Source organism: Parus major, chromosome 7, assembly GCF_001522545.3.
Source record: "Parus major isolate Abel chromosome 7, Parus_major1.1, whole genome shotgun sequence".
NCBI classification, from domain to species: domain Eukaryota; kingdom Metazoa; phylum Chordata; class Aves; order Passeriformes; family Paridae; genus Parus; species Parus major.
In genome coordinates, this window is record NC_031776.1 from 1,553,621 (window position 1) to 1,573,571 (window position 19,951).

At 43.7% G+C, this 19,951-nt stretch overlaps 1 protein-coding gene across 10 annotated transcripts in view; it reads left to right on the forward strand.

Moving 5' to 3' along the window:
• Nucleotides 1-19,951, forward strand: part of AGAP1 (ArfGAP with GTPase domain, ankyrin repeat and PH domain 1) — a 307,695-nt gene that overhangs the window by 199,341 nt on the left and 88,403 nt on the right. For 8 of the 10 annotated variants that reach the window (XM_015634034.3, XM_015634033.3, XM_015634036.3 and 5 more), the window contains one exon: nt 10,155-10,316. The exons of the other annotated variants lie outside the window; for them this stretch is intronic. In XM_015634034.3, coding sequence (XP_015489520.1) covers nt 10,155-10,316 — 162 coding nt within the window. The remainder of the gene's footprint in view (nt 1-10,154; nt 10,317-19,951) is intronic. 10 annotated transcript variants of the gene reach the window in all.

The following is a 19,951-nucleotide window of genomic DNA, read 5'->3' on the forward strand; positions in this document are numbered from 1 at the left end:
TTTGGACCTCAGTGATTGATCAGACACCTTTAATTTCCTCCCACATGGGGAGGGTCTTTCCCAAGGTGCTTCCCAAAGCAGTGCTGTGAGCAGAATAGAGGGAATGAGGCTGGTCAGGGCAATATTGGGAATTCAGGAGGGGCAAACTCAGTTCTTTGGCACTAAGAGCTGCAGCAGCCAAGCAGCAAGCCCAGGGTTTTCTGTTGGATTTACCTGATGTAGGTGCCACACACAGAAGGGAAAGTTTAGGAGTCTGTCATTCCTATCACATGGGATTTTGTCACACTTTGGGGCACTTCTGAGCTGAACAAGATTGTTTTTCTGATTTGAAAGACTTGGACAAACAGACATATAAAACCATCTCTCCATGACAGCTCTCCATAAATGTCTTTACATCCCAAGCTTCTGGAAGGAGGTATCTCTGGGAAAAAATCATCTTAATAACAAAAGCCAAGTTCCAGTCTTTGAGAGTTTGTGTTTCAGAGATGTAAAAAAAAAAATAAAAAATAAATAAGACCTTGATGAGAATACACAACTTTAAAAAAACTCCTGATTACTCTTCCCTGCTGGGTTTCCACTGGCACAAGGGTTTGGGAAAATACTTTTCCCTTGACATCAAGTCACAGTCCATTGTCACAGTCATGGTGGGACAGTGAACAAACTGGAAGTGAAACAGCAGCAGGAAAAAGGAATATTTTCTGTGCTCTGTCAGAAAGCAGGGAAAGGAGTAGAAGGTTGGGCTGCTCCTGCTGTTGCAAAGCCAAGCACCTTGCCTGGAAAAAGGTTGACTTTGATTTGAAAACTGATCTCTTCTTGGGTTCTTGGAGGTGCAGTTTGGGGTTCATTGTGTAAGAACTGGGGTTCTGTGTGGCAGCTTCTCCCAGAAAACACAGAGAGATGCAGGATTGTTTTAGTTGTGTTATTTATGTTGTAGAGATTTTAAATAACAGGTTGTTAACTGTGGCTTTAGGGAAGGTGCTCACACTTGTAGCACCTTACCAAGCTAACTTGGTAGGAATCTGTGCATTGGGGGAAATGGATGTTTACTCCCTTTAATCTAAAATTATGTCACTTCTGTGGTATTTTCAATCCAAGCTGACAAACGATGCTGAAGTAACTGAAATTTAAATTAAATTTACATGGCACTGAGCATCATTCTGCTGATGCAGCTCAGTTGGATGTCCTTCAGAAAAGGGTAATTCTTGGACTTGCTCAGTTCCAGCTTTGTTTTCTAGCTGGGAGCAGGGCCAGAGTCCTGTGCATCCCACTGGCCAGTCTCTCTGCCCTTTAGGAGCTGGCTCAGCCTGACTTTGGAGCCAGGAGTGGGTCCAGGTTTCATTCACTCCTGAATTGGGTTGGATTTGAGCTGCTTGACCTGAAGGTGAACTTATTCCTGAAATCTCTCCCAGGAGTCATTTATTTCTTCTCCTCTGCAAACAACCCAAAGCCTGAGCTGTAGCAAGAGCCACTGATGTAGAAAGTTCACGTCTAAAAATAGCTTATGGTGTAGAGATAAATTGTTTCCTGATTAACACTTCATTTAAATAATTTGGTGCTATTAAATTTCTTTAAAATGGGGACTGTACAGTATGTGAAGAATCCCAAAATGTGTTAGTTCCAGGGCCATCGTTAAGTGTGCTGAAGGTTGTTATCTGCTAACTGCTTGTGACATTTCAGATGCTGCAAGAACAGCAGCTCCACGTTCTTATCACTGTGAGGTTCCTGTCTGTTATTAATTGTGATCATCTATCAAATCCTTGGTGTTTTTTGTGGATCATGTAATAATCTTTCTTAATTGGGGGTCACTGTGAGGATTCAGATGTTACAGTCAGACTGATGATGAGGAAAAATGTTTCTCAAGCCAAGAGTTCACTGGAGTGGGCAGTTTTTCCAGAGCCTGTGGACCTCGAGTTCCTGTGCAAATAAATGAACTGAACTCAGTTCTGGAATCTGCTCTGAATTCCCTCCTTGGAGGTGACCTGGTGTGGTTCCCACAAGGCCAGAGGTTGGTGGTTGGGAGTTATTTATCACCAATTCTGGAGCTGGCCGAAGAACACGAGGTGACTTCACACAAAACTTCCTGCACGTCAACTTCAGCGCGATTTTTATGCGTTTGCCAGAGATCACAAATGCAAGTTTGTGACTTACTTTGTCATTAATCACCCCAGTCAATTTTCCATCTGGGTGGCTTTGCTGTTGGTACAGCTGCAGTGGTGGGAAGGAGAAGTTGGCAGTTTGCTCGTTTCAAAGGAAAAAAGCCTAATTTCAAGTGCATCCGAGATTTCCCTTTCATCCCACTAGAGGGGGATCCCTCAAGGTCATTTTCTCCATTTCCTTTGGACTAGGATTTGCCCTTTCCAGAACTAGAGAGGCACAAACTTTTACTGTTAGCACCCTATATTCCTTAATAATGGGAGAAAGGGAGCAGGGGACATATTAGCAATAATGAAATAAATATTTGATAAAATAACTGCGTTAGTTAAATATTGAGAAAAATGAGTTTGCTGAGATTTTTCTCTTCAGGCTAAAAGAAAAAAGGAAAAACGAGCTGTCTGAGGATCCTTTCTGGAGTTGGGCAAATCCCTAATGATGATGAGGTGGGTGAAGGGTAGGAATGTGTCGTGGAGCTTCAGGCAGGTGACTGGAGTCGGTGCCTGTTTCCCTCTGGATGATTTTCATGCCTCTGTGGTGCCGTATCCTGGATAAAATCCCAGATCTGCCTTGTCCACCCGATGAAATCCCGGTGTCTTGACAGTCACAAGGCACAGCACGAGCTGGTTGGATGTTCAGACCTTTGCAGGATTGTCCATGCTTTTCCCCCCAGTGATTTTAAGCTGTTAAAGCCATCGGGAGGGTTGAAGCTGATTTACCAAACGGGGGAGGAAAAAAAAAATAATAAAAAAATTCACAAATGTGTTTGGAGTATTGAACTGCCGTTGACATCTAAAGTCCCAACCATGCTGTTTTCCTCCACACTCCAGCAATCAGGACATCCAGCAAACCCATAAAAAACCAAACTAATAGCATGAATATTCAGTGACCTAGAATACTAATTATTGTCATGAATATTAATGTGATCGGACTTGCTTTTTCCTCTTCTCTTTCTCTCTGGCTCGGATTTTTTTTTCCCCCTCTATTTTTTTTTTTAATTTTTTTTTTTTCCACTCAGCCAGCTCTAAAGATGGACCATAATGAGAGCATTTAAGAGAGAGAACGCTCTCCGGCGTGACAGGGACCGGGGTAATAAGGAGAGCTTGATTAACGTGGTGCACTTGGGGGAGAGATGAGAAGATTCACGTGGGCCTGTTGTGGGGGAGGCAATGAGGCACCGGCGGCTGTGTTGCTGCTCCCTCAGATTAATGAGGCCTAAGAGTGCATTAGGAACAGTGACAAAGGTTTGATCTAATGGGCTCAGTCATTTTTCCTTTGAGTGACAGACGCACAGAAGTAATTGGCTGTGCAGAATGGCAGCTCATTGGCAGTACTTAAGGATACATTATCCCCGTTGTGTGTCCCGCAGAGGCTGTTTATCAAAACTGCTCACACTGCAGACATGCATTCACTTAGCTGCTGTTACAGTGGCAATAGCTATTAAAAAAAAAAAGAAAAAAAAGTCATCTCGCATTCGGATCTATTGTCTCTTTTGCGAAAATAAAGTTTCTTTGTTCTGTTTCCTGAAGAGGTGGTGAGTGCCAGCAGTGCTCCCTCCCTAACCCGAGGAGGTTTGGGCAGGGCTGGAGCTCTTGGGAAGCTCCCAAAGTTAGCCCAGTTCATCTCAGCAGTGCCCAGGTAGGACCCACCACCCCCTCTCCAGTCCCATTATTAATAATTTCCACAGACAGTCGAAGGGATTAGGAAGCATTTTACATCCTTTGCCTCAGGGCTCTGCACATGCTCTGCTGTTCCTACCTCAGAATGATTTGGAACTCTGCTGATATTTTTTGCAGAGTTAAATCCGCGGTTCCTGTCGGCATTCACAGCCAAATAAGAGCGACACAAAGCAGAGATTTTGCCAGGAAAACACTCACCTCTGGGTCTTAAAGCTGCAGTCCCTGAACAGGCAGATAACCTCAATCAGGATTTGCCCAGAAAGCCAAGCATATCTTATTTATTGCTGTTATTTGTTAAAACTACAGAAAAATAATAATAATAATATTAATACTCCTGCCAGGAAAGGAAAGCAGGCTTTGATCACAGCAGAATAAATAGTGGGGGATCTCGAGCAGAAGCCCGTGGTGAAGATCTTGGGTTTAACTTTCTTTTAGAAGAGATGTCTCCTCTGATGACTTAATTTTCCTCCACACTTGCTGTGTTGCTTTGGCATGCTCTGAGAATAATAGCTTTCCTCGTTATACTCCCAGCACCACGTCCTTCACTGCCAGGATATTTCTTGGCACTGCCTTGTTTGTTCATTAGTACTGACCCCGCTCGGTTTGTGCGCTGCTAATCGAGCCCAGTTCGCCGGGGATGGAGATGGAAGGGTTTCCTCTAGGAACTGCTGCTTGTCCTCAGGAATTTTGGTCAGTAACTAAATGCTTCTGGGGGGAAAAAAAAAGTCTTGAAACTAAGTGAAACTCAGAAGTGAGTTTACTGCTGCAGTGTTGAAAGTGATAGCGTGTTGAGGGAGAGTTCCAGCACTGGAACTGGTGTGGTTTGGAGAGATTTTTATCAGAGTCACAATGGTTTGGGTTGGAAGGGACCTGAAATATCATCTATTTCCAGCCCTCCCTCTTGATCATGTTTTATGTGTGAGGAGTTGGAGACTCAGGGAGTTGGAGGTGCCTGATAAAGGCAGGGCAGAGACCCTTCAACTTTATATTCAACTGCTGTGGGGATGAAACAGAATCCATGGCAATACTGGAGGCAACTTCACCCCCCTCAAGAGCCTGGCTATGAAATTCAGAGCTCTTCAGGTCCCACAGTCTCCTCAGAATGTGGCCAGACACCTGGGCACTGCCTCCCTTCCCAGCATGGGACTCTCTCAGTGGGAGAGGCAAGGAGCTGTTTTCCCAGATTTCAGTGCAGCACACCATCTCCAGAGTGGGCACAGAAAGCGGGATGCACCTGGAAGAGATGGATGCTGAGGCAGCAAGCTGATGGAACCCAGGAGAGCCATCCCCAAATGTTCCTGGTCCCAAGGTGAAGGAGAGGCAGGAAGCACAGCTGGGATGGTCAGATACTTCTCAGGAAAGGTTTGTCCACTGGAAATGTTTCTGCACAACTCTGGGCATGAATTCTAAGCATGATGTAGAGCTGTGGATGGGAAGGGAATGCTTCCCATCTTTTTGCAGCCAGCAGTGAGGCTTCTCCCTTTCCCTTTCCACCCTGAAGAGACTCGAGGGAGCAGTGCTGGGTGTAGGTTTGGAAGGGGCATCCACAGCCAATCTAACCTACTTGACAGTGCCTGGTGCTGAATTAGAGGGCATTTCAAGAATAGGCAGAATTCCTGCAACACAAATTGACCCAACATGATTTGAAACAATTAACCCTCTGATATCAAGAGTCAGGATTTCCTGACCCACAACTCTAATGTATTTTTCATTAGTTCTAACAGCTGGTGAGCGCAGCCCTCTGGCCTTAAGAGGAAGAGGTTTATTGCCTTCTCTTTTTCTTTTCTTTTTTTTTTTTTTTCCAGAGAAACTCATCATGAACATGAGGAGCTTGGCACAAATAAAACATGGTGAAAGCAGAGCAGTAGGGCTGCAGTTTATCTGATTCAGTCTTTCTGTGCAGCCCCCTGCGAGTCTCATAGGCTGCTGCTTCATAGAAAAATATAGTTCTGCTTCACAACTCCTGCACTGACTGCTCGTCTCATAAATCCAGGAGTATATTAGTTGCACTTGTGAATGTAACTTCTGGTAGCTGATTTGTTTGGAGGAAACCACAGATGTGTCTGCAGCAGGGAATGGAAATCATTTGTGCCCAGTATCGTTTGTGTCACTTGTATCTCACTTCTCAGGCTCTGCTTGTGAATTACATTCATTCTGCATTTGTAATTAGTGGGTGGTGTAGTTGGTGAAGGCTTGAAATGATGTGTCTGTTCCACTAACCTGTGATAATTCACTGGATTATTAAGTTAAAACCAGCAAAAGAGGGATTGCTGACATGCTGTCCCTCGTACTGTTCCATTACAGGAGCAGACGTGACCAAAACCATCAGTGGTTTCTTTTTTTGTTGAACAAGTCAGTGCATATGTGTAAGACATCATTTCTATTAATCTTAATTGCATATTTTATTACCATTTTTACAATAGACCCTTTACCTTTTGGCTTTTATCTGCTAGACACACACTGTTCACATCTTGTCCGGTCCCGTGCTTGTGTGAATCCTGATTATTTTCATTTCATTTCTAAGTCTTGCATTTCTGCTCTGTTGTTTTGGAAATCCAAAAGGGCTGTGTGTGAGGAGCCAGAGTGACTCCCTTGTTCTCCTCCTGCCCCCAGTGTGTGTTTCCCTCAGCTTCTCCACACACCTCGGCTTAATTCCTCTTGCCTCCACCTGCTCTTTGCGCTGATTTATGAATAAATGGGTATTCAAATGGCATTTTGTGTGAGCACGCTCACTTTTCTTAGGGGCTCGTCTGCTGAGCAGTGGCCAAACCTGGAAATTACCTTGAATCTTAATTTGGATGGGTTTTGTGGGGCTTAATTGTTTGAACGTTTTTGTAAGCGCGGCCGTAACGGGGTGTTTTATAACATCAGAAAAGATAGTTTTAATAAAGCTGTCTAGAGCTAGAAAGAGGAACTCTTTCTTTGATGCTCCTTTGGTAGATGAAAACATTTTTGTTCAATAGGAGACCAGCATCTTTTTTTTTGCTCATTTGAGACAAGTTCTGGCAACATACTGATATTCATTCAAATATAAATGCCATATTTCCTTTGAAATGCAAATTGTTTAAAGAAAAATAGCATATGGTAGAGGTAAGTACCTTTTCAAATCAGCTCCCACACTTTAGGGATGTGAGTACAGCTAAAATTATTCTTTGGAAAGAATCTGGAGCCTTTGACACATTGAAGCTTGAACTAATCAAGGCTTCCCAGTAAGCATATACACATATCCATATCAAGGAAACAGTGCTGAGAATACATGGATTAGCATAGTAATTTAACTGCCCCCTGCTAATCAACTTAAGCGACCAGCTGATGCATGTAGGATGCATTTGAAGAGACAACTCTTGCACAGCTCCAGCGTGGGCCAGGTAGCAGGCCGGGATCTGTGTGAAGATGGGTGTCTGTCTGTCTGTCTGTCTGTCAATGGGGGGACAAGAGGTGCAGGAGGTGGAGGCTTCATGTGCCTAATCCAACATTCAGACTTTGCTTTTCGTGGACCAGAGAGCCATGGAATGGTTTGGGTTGGGAGGACCCTTAAATCTCATCTGCTCCAATCCCCCTGCCATGGGTGGGGACATCTTCAGCATTTTCACTGAGTACTGCTGGCCTCCTCTTTGGCAATGTCCCCTGCTAGTCTGCTGAAAGTCTGAGGTGCTTTCTGTTGTTGAGGCTTTACCCTTGAGGAAAATGAAAGGACTTTTGCCAGGTCTGGTTTGGGGTTTGCCCACTGTAGATGGGAAGAGCTGTGGGACTGTGCTGGAGAAGCTCTGTGTGGCACACACGGCGTGCAAGAGCAGCAGTCCTTGCTTTGGGGTGGCAGCATTAGTGCCTGGTGTGGGATTCATGTCCTGCAGTTGGGCTGAGAAGTGGAAAACTTAGGGCTGGATTGGGAAATAATGATTTTTAAATAAGGTTCTAAGTAACGAGTTTGTGCTAGAGCTGAACACATCGAGGAGGGGGACAGGAAAAGAAAGGCACACTACCTTCTATGGTCTGGCCCTCCTGATATCTGCTTGTGGATTCTGGCTCAGTGGTCTGATATGTCATGGGAATACACACCTTGGAGCACCGGGACAAAGTGGGATTTAATTCTGAATAAATACTATCATGAGGGTTGCAGGATAAAGGTTACCAGGCTATGGCAGTAGGGAAGAGGGAGCTGGGCTGGGTTCATCACTGTTCAGTAAGGTGTCACATGAATGCACTTGGCACCTGTTTTGTGCTAGCAGCCCATACCTTTGAGAGAGGTGCAGTGGAAGAAAACTTCTTCTTTGGTTCCCAGAATAAGTCACTTTTCAGCAGGTTCATGTGACAGCGTGGGGTTGGAGTTTCCTCAGATGGCATTGAGGTGAGAGTAGAGCTTTTGGTGCTGACATGATGACATAGAAATCTGGATGTTCTCTTTTGAAGGTTTGGTTTTGCATCATGGTTAGAAGGTGATTGGATACTTGTGCTCAAAAACTCGTGGACTAGGTGGAAGATGTCAGCATAAAAATATCACTGCTTGTGTTGAGTCTGTGTTGGCCTAAATCTCAAGTTTGTAAAACCCACTCAGTCTCAAACTCTTGTCACTCACATCAACCATTCCCTTTAATTTGGTGGATCATCAAAATAATTTATTAATACTCATTGTTTTTCTGGATTGTGAAAACCAGGAGAAAAAGGGATTTCAAACACCACAGAAGCTGATTTGGAAGGAGAGATTTCTTTTAAGACAGCACAAAATACAACTTTTGTCAGCTCATGTTTTCATTTTCTGTTGTGGTTTTAAAATACTGAATTACAATGTAGTCCTCTGCTCTGTAGTCTCATGTCTTGAGAGGTCCCAACATGGCTCTAAAACTCACCTTAGACTTTGCATAATTAACCAAATGAGTTTTTCTGTCTGTATTTGATGTCTTCAAAGCAGGGATTGCCAGGCAGAAGTTCTTGAGGGCTGAGTAAGTACATTGAAGACACAGATACTGTGATGGATCTGTGTTAAGGACTAAAGAGGAGATTTTGTCTTGGGAAAGGGGAGGAGAGAAAGGGACAATTATGCCAACTCTAATAAACACAAAGTAGTTCACTAAGCTCTGCTGTCTTCCCAAAGGCTGCTCTGGGAAAAGACATAATGATAGAACTGGGAGTCAGGAGATCTGGGTTTTATTTTCAAGTCTGCCACAATCTTCCTTTGTGGCCCTGGGTCATTTAACCTCTGAAAAATGGGGGAAATGATAGCAGATAATTAACAACCTCACAGGAGCATTGAAAATTAATTCATTAATTTTTCTGAACTCATCAGTAGAAGGTGCAATGGCAATGCAAAGTGTGAGGGTACGTTATAATACTGCGTCTGTTCCTTTCCCTTTGCATGTGTTTTTTTTAAGAGTATTCTGCAATCTGTAGAGGACCTGTGGGGCACCTTTAGAGAGCTGCCATGAGGAATGAAACTGGCACTGTAAATTCTTTGTGGCTTTATGATATGCAAGACCCGTGCTAGGAATGGAATAAAACGTGCTCAGAACCCAAAAGCGTGGAGCAGGTTTTGGCCCATAGCAAGTTGTGGGTAAGAGCATCAGAAACCTGAGTTTCTGGAAAGGTTTTAATTGTTTCTACTCTAAAATGTATTCAAGCAGATCCCACTTGTCCTGTTTTATGGTGAGAAACCTGTCCCTGTCACTCCTGCTCTCACACAGCTGCCAGCATTTTAATGTCCTAGGCCTCAGTGATTGTGAAAACACAGAAGTGTTAGTGGGGTAAAGGCTGTTCTTTGTGTCACATTCCAGGGACGAGCCCCAGGAATGATCCCTGCAGTCAGCCCAGTGACTGCTTTGTGTCACAATGCTGGTTAAATGTCCAAGAAAGTTTGTTGTTCTTTTTCCCTTGGCTTTTCAGTGCTGGCAGTCATTTGCTCCCCATCATTGTGTTCTGGGGGGACATACCTGTGTCACGTATTATTTAGAGGTGGATTGTTTAAAACTCTTGGAGTTGGCTCAGTTGTATAAACAGTGGCTTTTAGGAATAAATTGATTTTCTGTGCACAGTCTAACAAGCAGACAAGCTCCAGAGAGTGTGCCTGGTAGCAGGGTGGTGGAGGATCGTGCTTCCCAGAAGGTGAATGAACAGAATGAGGTGACAGCATGAGAAATTTGGCTTTTTTTTGTCTTCCTAGCTTGATTTGAGCTGGTCTCAGGACTATCAGCACCAGCGCTTCAGGGAGAGTTGTTGCATGGGTGAAGTAATCCCTGTTTCTGCTCTTGTTCAAGATACCCCCCATCCATCCTGATGCAAAACCCCTTTTGTCCTCTCTATTGACACGATTTGTTTTCCCTTTGTGCCTAGGGAACGTGACTACTAGCACATCTGTGTCTCAGATGGCCAGTGGGATCAGTCTGGTGTCCTTCAACAGCCGCCCGGACGGTATGCACCAGCGCTCCTACTCGGTCTCCAGTGCAGATCAGTGGAGCGAGGCCACAGTCATTGCCAACTCTGGCATTAGCAGTGGTAAGAAACCTGGAGCTTGGGGGGGTCACGTGCTTTGGGATCAATGGGGAGTTTGGTAAAAGCTCTTGCTTTTTATCTCAAAAGGAAAAAAAAAACCAAAATGATGCCAGCCCCGTTGCGCTGTTGGGTGCTGAACTTGGCAGTGTCCGAGGGGAAAGGGGAATCAGAAAAAAGGGAATGGGTCCATGCAGTACTTCTTTTATGAGGGCACAGAGTGACAGGGCAAGGGGGAATGGCTTTAAAGTGAAAGAGAGGAGGTTTAGCTTGGATATTAGGGAGAAATCCTTCCCTGAGAGGGTGGTGAGGCCCTGCAGGGGTTTCCCAGTGAAGCTGTGGCTGCCCTGGAAGTGTCCAAGGCCAGGCTGGATGGGACTTGGAGAAACCTGAAAGAATTCTGTGATTCTTTTTTCAACATGAAGTTACAATACTGCTTAATTTTAATTTCAGGTACATGATCATAGGATCCCAGAATGGTCTGGGTTGGAAGGGGCAGGGAGACCTTCCACTATCCCAGGTTGCTCCAAGCCCTGTCCAGCCAGGCCATGGATGCTTCCAGGGATGGGTACAGCCACATAATGTGTGTTGTTTGCTCAGATTCCTTGCCCTGTGTGATGGGTATTAGCAGTAAATGACCCTCCAGATCTCCTCAGTGTGTCCTTTCTCTGCTGTGCTCTTGCTCCATTGACTGCACACTCCTGGTACTGTCTCAGTGTTTCCTCTGTGGAGCATTAACAGCAGTAAAAGGAGCAGACACTATTCCTGGTGGTGTTTTGGGAGTAGTACTTTGTAGCAATACTTGTTTTTAAAGGGTAGATGTGGTATTTGCTACCAGACCAAGCTGAATACGTCAGGAGAAAGGGGAGGAATGTTGTTTCTGATGGCTGCCCCTAAAATAGGACCAGTCAGGGGAATATGGGAAATATTTCATGTGTCCCATATGTATTTCTGTGTCTGTATAAGGTCTGAATCTGACTATAGCATCCTGAGAGCATCTCTGGGGTTTCCAGCAGCTCTGGACAGGTTTTCAGTGCCATCTTAGGAGAACAGAAGGTTTAAAATCAGGATCACCTTGTTTCAGAGTGGCATTAACTATCAAATTCATACTTACCAAAGCACAGACTGTTTTCTAGAGCTGTAACCATGTGGGCAGCACCTTCAGGAGAATTTTCATTAAAGTGGTCCAGATTTTGCCTAAGAATTTTCTGGTTGAGCCTTGCAGGAAGGCAGGGATGTTGTGAAGCAGCACAGTGAAATAAATGCTCCAGCCCTGTTCTCTTCTGTGTCCACCCAGCTCACCCACTCCTGGTAAAGCTTTTAAGGGAGGCAGCATTCATTGCCCAGCATGGATGCTGAGCTGGTTTCCCACTTAAAATTACATATTTTCTGTTTCTTTTTCCCAAGCTGCTTTGTCATTTTAATCCATCTCCCTTCTAAAGGGTTAGGCCAAAGTTTGGGCATTTTTAGTGCCTTTCATCCCGTAGCTTTTCTAAGGCAAGATGAAGAGTGTTGAGTGCTGGCTCTAGGAGGAAAGCAGGAGCTGTAGGCTGCAGTCCTGTGCACCATGAGACACCTGCAGGCAGCTGGGCAGGTGCCATCCCCGTGCCAGATGTGCCCAAATGAGGCTGCAGGGGAGAAAAGCCTTCAAAATTCAGTGAGCAGCATGGAAATAAAATCTTAAAAAGCAGAAATAGCACCTAAATTCCTGCCTTTTGCCATCCCCTTGGCTTCAGAGTGCTGTGTTTGCTGGACTTGCCTTTTGCTCCTGCTGCTGATCCCGAGCTGCTTTGCAATTCCTGATGAGGGGAACCTTTTCTCCCACCCCAGCTCTGCACTCTCCCATATGTGCAGTACCTTTTTCTGACTTGACATTCATATGGGATTACTTCTGGCTCAAAAGAGATGACAGCCAGAATTACCTATGAAATACTTATTTTGAAATTGCAGGTGACTGGTGGGTACTTGTGAATCAGCCTACCTCGAATAATTTCTTGCAGAAGCTCTAATATTTTTAAAGAAAAAAATTTTAGAAGTTGTTTTTTTTTTAATAAATACAGAGGGAAAGTTGGATTAAAAACGAGTTTTAGGCAACTAAGGGTCAGCAGACTCAGAAGTATTGCGCTAAAACTCCTACAAAACCTCAAGAATAATTGATTGCTCTGAGTGTATCATCTTTGGGTAAGCTCAGAGATGTGTCCTTTATGTTGGCAAGTTGACGCATGAAAAACCCTTTTTAATTTCTGGGGGTTTTTTCTCCATTAAAAGATTTTTGAATTTTAGTCATAAAAAGCTAATACTGTGAAAGCAGCAGGTATGGCAAGAAGCTAAGCATCTTTTGGAATTCAAATGCCAATGTACTGGAGAATATGCCTGCTTATTGTCACGTGGTTTTATTGTAGACAAAATAACATATTGGGATTCAATTTTTCTCTGCACCTTTTTTTCACATTAAATTAATACTTTGTGTGGCTCCAGAGAACTTTTCAAAGTCTTCCAAACCAGACCTTTGGTTTCCTGGGGCTTCTGTCTTTCAAGCAGCTGTGAACATCTCCTAATTAGATAAATTACTTTGTAGTGGGCAGAGCCACAAAACAGGAGGTGCTGGTTAAATTAAAGGGGAAAAATAGAAAAATCCATTCTCTGAAATGGAATGCCCCACTGCTTTATGACTATTACTGTTGTAAGGTTTTACATTTAAGTACCTGAGGTTTAAAATTAAATGTCTAATATAATTTGGCGCTGGTAACATGAAGCCCACGACTGCCCTGGGAGAAAATCTCGACAGCTTAGTTTGGTGTTTCAAATTGCTGCGTGCTGGATAGTGAGCAGCTCGTGCTGCTGGCTCACTATTTAGCTCAGTCCCACCTGCTGTTCAGCATCATTTCCAATGCAGGAACATATTTGCCTTAAAAACTCCCAAAATTTCAAAAGGCTGTTCCAGCAGCACATGAAAAATTAATTCTTTTTGCCTTTTTTCCTTATTTTTTTTTTCCCCTTCTCCTCCATACTCTTGTGAGTGCTTGACAGAAGTAATTTTAGCAGCGAGAGAGAATAAAAACTGGGGGCAGTAAATCCCTGTCCAAGAATCTCTTGTGTAGATTCTTTATGGAGCCAGAATTGATCTGCGTGTCAGATCCTGATGTAGTTTCAACTGTTTATCACCCTAATGGTGGTAGAGAGACCATGAACATCAACTTATAATCCCCCATGAAAGAAATTGGTGTTTGCAGTCAATGAAGGAGCAGCTCAGCTTTATTGATAGATTTGGAACAATTACTGCTGCTCCAGCTATTGGCCCAGAGGTTTTCCTGGATCCCACTGGAAGCCTGCGATGTTTTTTCCTCTGATAAATCTTCCCCTTGATGTTTTTGGGGATTTTTTATTACCCAGAATTATCTGTAGCTGCTCATTGCTGGGGAACAGGAGGGTTTCTGGTCTCAGGGGAGCCATTTGTGATCTGTTTGGGTGTTACAGTTCTGTTCTGGATTGTGCATTCCACAATTCCTCCTCTGTAAATCCAGCTCTTATTTCCATAAAATCACGACATTTTTACAGGTGGAAAAACCCTCTAATAGCATCAAGTCCAGCCCTTAACCCAGCACTGCCAAGCCCACCACTAATCCCTGCTCCTAAGTGCCAAATCCAAATGTTTTTTGAGCACTTCCAGGCATGATGACTCCATCACTTCCCTGGGCATCCTGTGCCTCTCCACCCTTTCCATGAAGAAATTTTCCTGCCAGGAGGGGACAGCCAGGGGGATTTGGGCTCTGCTCCCAGGGAACAGGGACAGGAGGAGAGGGAACAGCCTCAGGCTGGGCCAGGGGAGGCTCAGGGTGGACAGCAGCAGGAATTTCCCCATGGAAAGGGAGCTCAGGCCTTGGCAGGGGCTGCCCAGGGAGGTTTGGAGTGCCCATCCCTGGAGGTGCCCAAGGAAGGGCTGGATGTGGCTGCTCAGGGCTGGGGACAGTCACAGGTTGCACTCAGTGGCCTTGGAGAGCTTTTACAATTTCATGATTTTGGTGGTGCTGATGCCACTGAAGAGATGGGTCTGTCTGCTCCCCAGTCTTCACAGTTTGTGCATCTCTAAAGAACCTGGCAGACACACCCCCAAATTCACATCAGAAGTTTTTGTGGTGCCAGGAAGGCCTTGCAAAAATGAGGATTGTGAGACATCACTGTGAGGATGCAATTTCCTACCTGGGGGTGAAGCAGCAACTTGGTTCATTCTCTGTTTAAATGTCCTGTTTTATCATTTGACTTCTGTGCCCCGAGACCATGGGAGGGAAGGATTCCTTCCTGAAGAGCACTCAGCTCTTCTGACAGAGCACTGCAAACAGCACTTTGCATGGGGCAGGCATTTCTGCTCTCTGCACTTGTAAATTGTCATTTGAATTCCAGCATGATGTAAAATTCTGCAGTAAATCAAATATCTGTTTAAATATCATCCACTTAGGCTTTATCACTGTACAATTGCTTGTACGGGCCATTTGAGCTCAGCTGTAATTTATGGAAGTTGTAATACCGGGTGTCTTTGGAGTTTCTAACAGTTTGGTGTTGGGGTTTATTAATATCAAATTGAGTTCTCACTGTGCCATGGGGTGTGAGAGGTCACTGGAGTGTTGATATTAATGCAGACCTTGCAACTTGCCTTACTTGTCTGATCCTAAGTGCTGGGAATGATTAAATGATGGAACCTTCTCCTCTGCCTTGGAAAAGGAAATGGTTCAGCTTGCATCTGACACCAGAAAATGCCATTTAGAGCTGTTGGAATTCCATAGGCAAGTTCTTGATCAGGATCAATGATATAATTTCAAATAGATTCATAGATTTTTGGTCAGTGTATACAGATCTGATTACTGACTTTGGTTTAGGTCAGAAGAGCTTTTTCCTGCTTTTCTAATATGGAAATCAGGACTGAAAAACAAATACAGATTTATTTTCTCCTTTTTTTTTTTTCCTAGCTGCTTTAGAGCTACTCTGGGGTTTTCTGTACTTCTTACTACTTAAAATAATAAAATTCTCCAGTTATAATGCATGCACATAGATTACATTACCTTACATAGGACAGGAAAGGGAACATTCTTCTACATTCCATACCTTTTTGTGATCCACAGATTGCTTTTGGCAAAATATTTCCAGAGGGAAACTATTGCAGTTCAGCAGGGTAAACTCTTCTAACAAGAACTTATTATTGTCTTTGCTTTCTCAAGATACCTTGAGGAAACTTGGGTTATAAAGCACTACATTTTAACAATTTCTGGAAGACTATCCCCTTTCCACATGAGGTTGTGTACTGAGAAACTTCCAGTATTTAAATTTACCTGGCATTCTTGACAAGCTGTCACCTGAAATAGCTCTATCAACCAGAAATACTAAAAAATTCTGTGTAGCAATGTCCTAGGAAGCAGGAGACTGGCAATTTTTTGGATTTGCTGATCCTGCAGGACTTGAGATTTCAAACTGGTTTTAATTCAGGCAGGGGACGATGAGGTTTTGCAACCTGTGGTTCCCCAAAGTAATGTAAGGCCTGGAGGGCAATGGTGATAAATAATGCTCTGAGGAGGGGTTTGGGACATTAATCCAACTGGTGCTGTCTGCCCTGGAATTTTAGGAATGTGTTAGCCTCTGGAAGCAGCAGGACCCAGTGCTTACCTCTTCTGTGGTTACCTCTTCCTGATTTCTGTGGCCACAGGAATCTCAGCTTAATGGGGAACTTTGGGGTCACCATCCCTGGAAGTGTTAAAAAATGTGTGGCACTTAGGGAAGTTTTAGTGCTGGGTTAGGGGCTGGACCCAAGGGTCTCAGAGGGCTTTTCCAACCAAAATTATTCTGTGGATCTATGCCTTCCTTCTGCCCATGCAGGCCGTGGGTGGCAGCTCAGTGACCACCAAACTGGAGATGAGCTGTTGCCATCTGGTCCCACTGGGCCTTGTATCCACAGAGAAGCCACAAAAAAGAGTGAAAGATCTGGAAGCAGCTCTTTACTTTGTGTCTGTGCTGGCACCAAGAGCCCTCTGAGGTTTAAACTCTGCCATGATGTTGGTTTAGGGAGGACTTTGGGTCCATGGGCGTTTCTGCACAGCTTGGCTGAGTTTCAGCTGCTCCTCTCTTTATCCAATGCTGCTGTCTAAGCCCTGAGCTACATTTTTGCAATTCTCCATCTGCTTTTCTTGCTGAAGATCCTCTTCTTTCTCTCTCCCCCTGACTAAAACACAAAGAATTGTTGCATTCAGCAATTAAATCCTGCTCCTGATTCCAAGAAATGTGAGTTTGCATCCTCAGGTAATTTGACATTGGCAACTTGATGCTGATGTTAATGTTGCTCACAGCCTGGAGTGCCAGGTGTCTGTCAGTAAATTGTTCATGGGACTAAATTAACTTTTTTACTGAGCTATAAAGCTCTGGGTTTTCCCAGCATTTACTTATGGATGTTTAAATACATATTTTGCATTTAGTTCAGCTTAGAATTTACACTGAAGTAAAAATGCAAGTAGAATGTTCTTTATAATAGGGAAAAAAAGGTGACTTATTTGATTACTGATGTTGATTAATCTGATTTGATTGTCTGGCAGTGTTCAATAAATCAGTGCTGTTTCTGCCTGTAGCTGGCCTTGGTTGTCACAGCTTCTCTGTTATCCCCACTCAGGAGAAAAAAAGAGGGGAAAATCCCTCAAGCCAAAGCACTTAATTTTTATTCTTGGAGTTTCAGCTTTAACCTGACAGAATAGTGAGGATGGTGAATGTTCTTTATCAGCTCTTCAGGCTTCTGGCCAAGAAAGACTTTCCAAAAGTCAGGACTTCTCAAGGAAGGAAGCTGGAAACCCAGCATGGTTCTGTGTAGCTCGGACATTTTTCAGATATAGCTCTTAGAAGTCTGCAAAATGTATTCTCTTCTCTGGTTTTATATTAGGACCATTATTTTGAACCATCACATAAAAACATGTTAATGGTAAAGTATAATATTGAAGGTGATCACACCTCTGGACAAGGGGAATTCTTCATCAGCAAGGCTGTCTTGTAATCTCATTTGTATTTAGAAGAGCATTAGGTTTCAAAGGTTTTTATTTTGCAGGTTTGCAGTTTAAGGTTGCTTTAATCTGAAATGTTTGCAGTAATTGCGAGGAATTAAATACATGAGCTGGATTCACACGATATCCTGCAGGAGGTTATGGACTTTGAAAATAAAATCATGTTTGCAGAGAACATTATAAATTGACACAGTCTCAAGTAAGCAGAGAGGAAAGACATAATACTGCAAGAGCAGAATGTGACATTTTATAAACTCTTTGATTCAAGTAGCGTGGCTTACAAATTTCATAACCTCAGTGAATTCTGTATTTTAAGGAAGACTTAAGGAGGGAAATAATAAATAAAGAAGGGAAATTAAAAATCAGCAAGCATTTATTTTATTAATAAATTACTTTTTTAATATTTTTAAATTTTTAATTTTTATTTTATTAAGGTTTTTATTTATTTCCTTTTCTTTCTTATTCTTTTATTCTTTTATTTCTTTTATTTCTTTTATTTTATTTTTATCTTAGTTTAAATAAGCAAAGTTTATCGAGCAACATAAATTCTAAATTTATTTAAAGTTTTGTAAAGGTTTAAATGCAAAGTTGAGAAAGCAAAATGTTCATGTATAGCTGCCATGGGAGCAATTCCTGATTTGAGGATTTCTTCTTTTCACATCCACGCTCTGGAAGCTGCAGTAGATGCTTGTGATGGTTAATTCTTGTTTAATGGATGGCCAGGAGCGCAGTGCTTTGTTGGGCAGGGTCTGAAGGAAGAGCATGCAAGAAACACACTGAGTGCTTTTATTCCTTCCTGCCTTTGGAGCAGTTTGTGTTGCAGTGGAGAGCAGAGCTGTGGGCTCCTCAAGCGTGGTTGTTGGCGGGCCGGGTTTCTGCAGGCGCGGATCACAGACTCCGCTCGGGATGTCGCGTATCCCTTCCCCATGGAATCCAACACTTCAAAGCTGCCTCACAGCGCACACGGGGAGTGAAAGAGGCCTCTGTGCCGGGGCCTGGCCACAACCTGGGGATTGTTGTTGAGCTCAGAGCCTCGGCCTTCCCTTCCTGCAGGTGGGAAACCTTCCCCTTTCATGTCCCAGGGCCTTCATTTGTCACACTTGATCTCCTCCCTTCACGCAGCCGTGGCTGTGCCACCCACGGGCCGGGGCCTGAGGAGTATCCAGTGCACTGGGGGCTCCTCTGATGAAGGGCCTGATTTATTTATCCAAGAGCTAGAAAGAGAGCTTGATTAAAGTTGAAAATTAAAAAAAAAAAAAAAAAGTTTGTCGATGGCAGTTACGCCACCTGACACCTCTGAAAGACAGAGCTTTGTGTTTTAAGAGCTTCGCTCTTCAGCTCTGGCTCTCTGCGATAGGAAAATGTTTGATTTTGCCTTTGATTAAGAGCAGTCTTGGTGTTGCTGCCATTATTTCTCTTCCTTTCTGACACCGCAGCTCATGGCATACATTACCAGGAAAGCCTTAGCTTTTTCCTGCCTAGCATGATGCAATTAACAGCCAATTTGCTATCCAGCAATTATTCAGCTTTAATTGGAAAATGTTAATACTGAAAATCTCTTGATTTTTTTTTTCCCCCCTCCAAAACACTGATATTAAGGCTTGTCACTGAAGTCTTGTGGACTGACAGTGGAGAGTTTCCTAACCTCTTCTCAATTACCACAGAGTGGGTTTGAAGCTTGAAGTTATCCACAGGTTATACAGACGGAAGGTTAAAGTACAGGAGTAGAGACGAGACATCTTTCTGGCTCTGAGCATCTCTTTGAAGAGAGTCAGTTCTTCCTCTCTGTCTTACTTTGCCTATCTTGAAACACAAGGTAAATATTTTAGTAGGAAGTGATTCAGTAAGCCATGGATTCATTATTTTCCAAGTGCCTGGTGACCTGCAGGCTCTATTTCTAAAGCAAAATGTTGTTAAATGAGGATTTTTTTAATGCAGTGAGAAGACAGGTTAACGCTGATGGTTGGATCAGGGCGGAGCTCTGCCCCCCTCTGTGTAATTAAGGTGAATTTTTTATTCTTCTCATTTTGATCTAAAATAGAATTTGTCACACACTGGTACGTACCTGACCGTGATGGAGCTTGTTCACCCAAAATGTGTTCTTGTTTTTGTTCCCACATCACCATTCCTGGGGATGCTCCTGCTGCATTTGCCACATCCAGGGTGCTGCAGCTGGCAGCTGTTCTTGAGGTGCCTCATGATCTATACCTGGCTCCAAAAGGGGAAGACAGAAACGAATCTCAGCATGAATCATAGAATCTCAGAACGGTTTGGGTTGGAAGGACCTTAAAGACCATCCTCTTCCAACTTCCAAGCCCCATCCAAACTAGCCCAGACAGCAGCACATGACCTGGAATTGAACCAGGAGCTTCTACGCTGAGGTGTGTCTTCCAAAGGACCATCCATCTCCTTTCTCCCTCGTGGGGAGGGAACAAATTCCCTGAAATGAACAAGTTACCTGCAGTAAATCCCCATCATTTCTGCCTCTTGTGGATGTTTTTCACCTCTCTGTTCCACATCCCAGGGAAACAGCATCTTACACCCAGCTGGGAGCAATTCAGGGTGACACCACGTGAGGCTCACAGGGCTGATGCTGCCCAGTGCAAACGT